General features: G+C 49.6%; 2 protein-coding genes across 2 annotated transcripts; one reads left to right on the top strand and one right to left on the bottom strand.

The window, feature by feature from the left end:
* Positions 1-274: 274 nt before the first annotated feature.
* Positions 275-2,626, top strand: FOBCDRAFT_269982 (fungal-specific transcription factor domain-containing protein; the record flags this gene model as incomplete). The annotated part of the gene is made up of 2 exons (XM_059611435.1): positions 275-846; positions 895-2,626. 2 exons carry the CDS (start codon positions 275-277, stop codon positions 2,624-2,626), a joined length of 2,304 nt encoding a protein of 767 aa, XP_059466821.1.
* A 635-nt stretch (positions 2,627-3,261) lies between these two features.
* FOBCDRAFT_216251 (poly polymerase catalytic domain-containing protein) lies at positions 3,262-6,302 on the bottom strand. Its single transcript, XM_031174729.3, has 3 exons — positions 6,071-6,302; positions 3,795-5,989; positions 3,262-3,718 (listed from the first exon to the last, which is right to left on the bottom strand). Exons 2-3 carry the CDS (start codon positions 5,913-5,915, stop codon positions 3,596-3,598), a joined length of 2,244 nt encoding a protein of 747 aa, XP_031051514.2. The 5' UTR covers positions 5,916-5,989; positions 6,071-6,302; the 3' UTR covers positions 3,262-3,595.
* Positions 6,303-6,956: the final 654 nt, after the last annotated feature.

The raw sequence follows: 6,956 nt of genomic DNA, 5'->3' as shown, positions 1-6,956 counted from the left end.
CACTGCGCTACGTACGTTGTTTGTCTGTGCAGTGCCCGCCTTCTGACTCCCACCCAAACCCAACATCACCATCATCGTCACTCAATTTCTTCTACCTAAATAAAAACAAACAAGCTACAGTCGGAATCGTTTTCCCCACCTCAAGACCCTCGTCTGAGTTGACGTTGGTCTCGGTGGATTGCTCTTGAATCTCGGAACTCGCTGCCAAAGCTCATATTCATGATCCCCAGTCTTTGAGTCCCTCCATGCGCCTAAAACCTCCCACCTCGTCGCCATGGATCTCGCCTCCGCCGCTGGCGACCACCCGAATAACCTCATTTCCTCCCTTGACTCTCCTCTCCCCGTCCCAAGCACTTCCTCTGTCTCGGGCGTCCCTCAGCAATCCGTGAACCCATCTCAGCCAGCCTCTCATGCCAATTCTCCCGACCGCAAACCCAAAAAATCGTCACTGACCTGCGTCACCTGTCGCGCTCGAAAAGTACGATGCAATGGTGCGCGCGACATTTGCTCCAACTGCGAGCGACTTGGCTTTCCCTGCTCCTACGATGACGGCGACGCCGGTGCTTTGTCTGGCGCTCTGCCGCGTCGCCGAGTTCGACAAGCTTGCATCAGCTGTCATAGTCGAAAAGCCCGATGTTCCGGACACATGCCGTCATGCGATCGCTGTCGCTCCCAAGGCATTGAATGCGTTTACCGACCAAGCAAAAGGGCGCGCATTACAATGAGAGGCGAAGGCCGAAGCCCGCAAAGCCAAGAAGGTGATCGAGAAGATGGTCACAACGATAGCGACCCTGGGTTGACCGACCCGGCTAGTACCGCTACGCCTCAAGGGTTCGCACCTGAAGTGTAAGTCAATTTTGTAGTTAAACCTCCACTGGCTAACAACAGCTGTAGCCCCTTTCCAGATGAATCTTTCGATGCTTTAATAGGCCGGACTTTTAACAAGTTCTTCAACCATGTCCATCATATTCCCATGTTCTCTTTTCTCCATCGAGCCTCCCTTGAAGGACGATACAACACAGGCAAAGTTGAAAAGGCACTTCTGCTGGCCCTGATTGGCATTACTTCGTACCTCACGGATATGGGACCGGGCATGAAGGAGTATGGTGAAAGATGTATCGACGATGCTGAGGCTCTCATTTTTGCCGATTACACTCGGCCTTCAACCATCAAAGTACAGGCGCTTGTCCTGATTATCAAGCATCGTATCCTGTCCAAGAAATCTCCAAGCGCTTTTATGCTGCTGAGTATCGCTTCCCGATACGCCGCAGCCTTGCGTCTGAATCACGAAGCTCCAAATCTTTGTTTCCTTGCCCAAGAGTCTCGTCGTCGACTCATGTGGGCACTCTACTGTATCGATTCGGGTGTCTCAGGCGGCTATCGTGACTACTCTCTCTGGAGTGCTGATAAGATCCATGTAGGATTGCCATGCAATGAACGCAACTTTGAATTTGATCTTCCACAACCGACCGAAAGACTTATTCATGATCCCGACAAACCTCGAAACCCCCAGGCCGAAGACGTCGGAAGTCTAGCTCTCCACATTCGCATACAGCACATGCGACGACGAATTATGGAATTCTCTCGACGCGTCATGTTGTCTCGAAACACCAAGCCTGATGAACTGCAAGCCGGTATCTGGGGACTGCAGAAAGACCTCAGTGATTTCGCAACCCATTTACCAGCATCTTTTCAATTTTCAGAGAGCTCACTGCGACTCCGAGCCTACTCTCCTCGAATATGTACATTCATCATGATTCATGTTTGGTGGCACCAATGTCAGATAGATCTCTACCGTCTTGCCCTGGGTGGTCTACGGGAAGCCCTTCCCCGTGTTATCCTTGCATCTCTCGACGATGCTTTTGTCGATCATTGTCAACGACAATGTGTCGAACACGCCATGTCGATGGCCAACATCTTCTCATCTATGCACAAACTCAACTCGAAACCTGTAACCGATTTGGATATGGCTATCTGCGCATACCAATGCGCCCGCGTGTTAACATACGCGTATCATACTAATGCTTTGAAATATGACCTCAACTTGGAAGCCGTCATGGAGCGGGCAAAGATTTGCCTGTCAACTATCAAGTCCTGCTGCGCGGGAAAGACTGCAGAAGGCATTCAAGCAGATCTGGAGAGGCTAATAACTCATGGAATCGCCATCCGCGGACCTTCCGCAACGCCAGATCAGCACGGTCGACTCCCTCTTGATAATGGCTACTCTCGACAAGCTCTACGACATGGTTTCCCGGATGACCATAATATGAACGATCCCAACCAGTTCAGCTCGATGAACTCTGTTTCGATATCCGCCATGACCGATTCAACGTTTCCTCCTTCACTCGTCGCCGATCCGTGGGTCCCCGAAAGTCAAGTCTCGCCGGACTTGCCACACCCAAGCACCGAAACCCAAGCCCCTGCGAAACCAACCGTGAGCGTTCCCGAGATAGTACCACGTCAAGACTTTGGAATTTCAGAGATCAACAACGCCTACGATGGAGGTACCGATGGATTAGGCACCGATAGCGGGTTGGAGTACGGGATGGGACTTGATCAGAATCTTTGGATGCCAAACAACGACTGGCTTAGCATCGATGCTCTCAATGGAGGAGTTGGAGCTTGAAAAGGATTGGATCAGGCTAGAAGACTTGAATTCCGCTCGAGGAGTTTCAAGAGTTCTTCAGAGCCATCTACACCATATTTAGTGTCGGAACTCGCTGTGGGTCGACGACACCCCGAAGCCCCGATTCTCAACCCGATGATCCGACAAACCCTCCGAAGGCAGGAGTACTTCCACTGAGGCGATGAAATCGAGATATGCAAACGAATCCGAATTCTCGAACTTTGAAACCGCCGCGTCACACCCTGCAGACGAAACAGAAACGTCCATCACAGGCTAGAAAATCAATATCGGCCGATCCACCCCCTATCACTCATCAAAAAGCACGAACTTTGAGTCATGAGAGCCCAAGCGCGCGTTTCTGGGCATTCATCGCGTACTACTTGGCAAAAGCTCAATTGTGCAAGTATTGGAACCCAGCTTTACTACCCGTATGGTTGATACGCACCTGAAGGTCACGTTGTCGACATTGGATCTTGACCTCTCAAAGAATGAGGACGATAACAAGCCAAGAACATGCTATGCACAACCAAATCACAAAAACTTCCATCTACGTTTAAGCAAGAGTTGGAATATTGAAAAAAGAAAATGCAGGGATACTGCAGGGATATGATCCCCTTCACGAAATAATGCGCAGATGTTCTATATAGTGTATTATCTTCATGTACATACAGTAGTCCGAAAGACACATGAGAAATGAAATAAAACATCAAAGTCAAACACCACATGTCCATATAACGCCGTTGCGATCCTTTGGTCTACTACCAGTGTTGACCTTGACTTCCAGCAACCGCTTTTCTGTTCCTGCATATCAAATCATCCCGCTGGTGCGCCAATACAGAGAATTATGAATAACGGCGAAACAAAGAAATAAGATGCCCCAAATAAACAGTAATCCCACATATTATGAATATGGATGTCTACTGTTTATTCCATGAACAAGCGTTGACATTACCAGTCCAGGTCATCTCCCTAGATCTTAACGCGGAGGAGGTAACGCAGCTTGACTTGGGCGACATCATAACAGATGTACTCGTTGTAGTACAGGCCGGCACCGGAAACGTTGGTATCACCAGGCTTGACATCGGGATCGGGCTGAAAGAATGTTAGCGATTGTATCCACATGATATCGAAGGATTACGCGAATTACGCGAATGAGTTGTAAACTTACCATCTTGATACCCTTGAGGCTCTCATGAACAACACCGGCATCAATCCACTTGCTGGGGCCGGTTCTACCTTGACCCCAGGTACTGTGCATGCCTTGCTTCTTTGCATCAGTGCCAGCATTATAGCTAGCTCCAGTGAGCTTCTGTATAGGATCACCAAGCTCAGCTTCACAAAGCAGAAGCAAAGCCTCGCCACCAGTGTTGTAAGAGCAGCAGTATCCGGCCGACTTGGAGGACATATCGGCGAGATAAATGCCCTTACCGAACATGTAACCTGACACAGGAGCTTCAGGAGGGGCAATACGGAGACCCTGACTAAGGATACCACCGTAGTTTGTCGCTCGTGAGCCGTGCCAGAGAAGACGACGATCGGAAGAAATCTTGGAGTACTCAGAGTCGTCAAATCGCTTGAACTCGCCTTGTCGCTCAATGCGGAAGATATCCTTGACGGTGTAGCTCATGTTGTGAGTAGAACCGCGAGACTCGTTGAGGTAGTTCTTGAGATGGCTGAACTCGCTGCTCTTGTGGTCAAGAGGAGTCATCTCCTCAAGGCCGAGACCCTGGAACTGGCGATCAAGAGGATGAATAGTATCCCTCGTCTTGCGATCGATCTTCATAATCTCAGCGGCGTCCTTCATGTCAGACAAACTCTCGAGAAGTTCTATTTCCCGCTTGAGTAGGGTGTTGTCACGGATGATAGGTGGCCGGTTTCGGCCAAATGCGTGAGGAATGAATGAATAGTAGGTGTTGGAAAGATGCTCAGTAGCAGCAGACATGGACATGTTCCATTTTGATGCGGCAAGGGTTGGGTCGTCAATCAAGGCAGCGAGATCCTTGAGCTGCTGGAAACCGCGAGTAATAGTTGTCTTACTCAGCTTGCCCAGTGGCAGCTTGTTGGCGTCGTAGTTGAGAGATGTCATGGCCTGTTGGAAGTATTGCTGGTTGAAAATGAGCTCCATCAGTTCCTTGACGGGCTTCTCAAGTGTACACTCAGGAGGAGATGCATCGTCTTCATCATCATCTGCCTCCTTCTTGACAGCCTTCTTGTCGTCCTTCTCCTCCTCGTCATCATCAGAATCAGGGTTGTAGCTACGCTCGACGAACGCATACTTGCCAGGCTTGGGGTTGTCGGTACGGTTGTCCCATGCGAGACCTGACTTGTCCTTGAACTTCTTCTGAAACTGCCTGATAGCGTCATCAACGGTTCCGTTTCCAAGGATGGCCTTCTGACCCATCTCTCCAACACGGCCCCATCGAGTCCAAGTCTTGAAGTCAGAGGACTTGGGATTCTTCAGCACCTGAATGCGGTAGAACTTGTTATTGTTTGCTGAGGAATTGGTTTGGTTCAGTGAGGCATCATAAATGAGACCAGAGTCAGGATCAACATAAACTTGGTAGGTGGGGAGAGTGCAGTGCTCATCGAGAGGAATTGCAACATCCTTCTTCTTGATGAACTGTCCCTCGGCAACGACCTTTTCTTCCTCCAAGCTCTCCTCGGGCTCATCCTTGATAGCAGCCTTGCCCTTACCACCCTTCTTTGCAGCAGCCTTAGGCTTGGCTTTGGTCTTGGGGGCCTCCTCCTCCTCAGACTCATCCTCAACGGGGGCCTTGTCTTTGGTGCTCCTCTTGACCGCTGTGGGTTTAGCCTTCGATTTAGGCGCAACGCTGGTGCTCCTTGCGCGCTTGGACTTAGGTTGGCTTTCCTCCTCTTCATCCTCATCATCAGCGGCAGGAGGCGATCGCTTCTTTGACTTGCCATTGGTGGTAGCTTTAGCAGTGCCATTGGACTTGGAAGCAGAGTCCCAGGTATAGTCGTCAGCGCTCAGCTTGTTACCCTTGGAGTCGATATCAATGAGCCACAAAGGGTCCACGACAGGAAGGCCCTTATCCTTGGCCGCTGTGACTTTGCTGCTCTGTGAGTTGAAGTCATCTTGAGTAGAAACAACATGGGTGGTAGCCTTTGTGACGCTTCTGGTGAATGATCCACCATGCTTGCGAATGAGAGCCTCGAGAGAGGAGTGACTGTGACCAATGTCGTCAAACTTGCCGCTGACTGCGATTGCACAGCCGTCCAGAGGTGGATCAGCTGGAGGGTTCGCGGCAGCTCTTCTTCTAGGAGGCATTTTGGCGGATGTGAGATTGAAAGTGGTGTAAGTGTAGGGGGAAAGTGTAAGAGTTTAGAGAGGAATTGCCTCAACTTAAGACAAAGTTAGCAAATCCCGTAACAACCCTAATCATTCGTCGCGTGGGAAAAGAGCTTGGTTCAGGGGCGTCATACCCAACAGCTTTGAGCTGAACCGAATGCAGCAATCGCCGAATCTCAGGGCGAGCGATCCTTGTCCAATGGTGCGAGGAGCAAATTACGAGGTGGAAACAAGTGGAAGATGATGATGATGCGAGAAGAGAGTGAGGTGAGTTGAGAAGAAATTGAAAGATCTAGAGATGAGGTCGGCGCCTTCCCATTTTAAAGGTTCCTGTAAGCTTAAGCTCATATGAGGTGACGTCCAGCTGAATGGGAAGGTAGCACAGGCATCTAGGCTGAAACCCCCCACTTTGAGCGATCCCTTTGACAGCTGGGGCAGGTTGACAAAAAGACACAGCCATTAAATGGTCTTTAGTGATTAAATGAACAACAAAGCATACTCTGATTGGTTATAAAGCCTATTTAAAAGCAACCACGTTTCAACAATCGTCTTTTCTCGCTAACATCTCGCCCAATTAAACTATTCTAACTCGTAAAGGTGAAAGCGACAAGTCTTGAATGCTCAATGTTTCCAGAGACCTGCTCGCTGATTCTGTCACCCCAAAATAGCCGAGGAGACGCGCTCCAGGCACCAACGCGCCAAAAGACCCGAATTCTGGGCGCGACTGCGTCACGACATCATGTGACATTAATTAAACCCATCAAAGCGGGAATGGCTGCCTGGAATGAATGGATCCAAGTTCAGACCTTGACAATGGATGCCAAAATAAACTCATCAAAGAGTCCCCCAAAATTATGGCAATTTACCTAAGTATTTTCATCATCTAGGGTCGATATCCTAAGCTTTATTGCCCCCCTTATGTCTGGGAAGTCAAAGATACGCATAGAACGAGACTGTACTCTGCAATGCCACAATATGTGATAACCTCATCCTGGGTGGGTTGGCTAAGTGGGAGAAGAA

This window comes from Fusarium oxysporum, chromosome II (genome assembly GCF_013085055.1).
Source record: "Fusarium oxysporum Fo47 chromosome II, complete sequence".
Lineage (NCBI taxonomy): Eukaryota > Fungi > Ascomycota > Sordariomycetes > Hypocreales > Nectriaceae > Fusarium > Fusarium oxysporum.
Note: the sequence above shows the minus strand (reverse complement) of the source record. Positions and strands in the feature narration are given on the sequence as shown.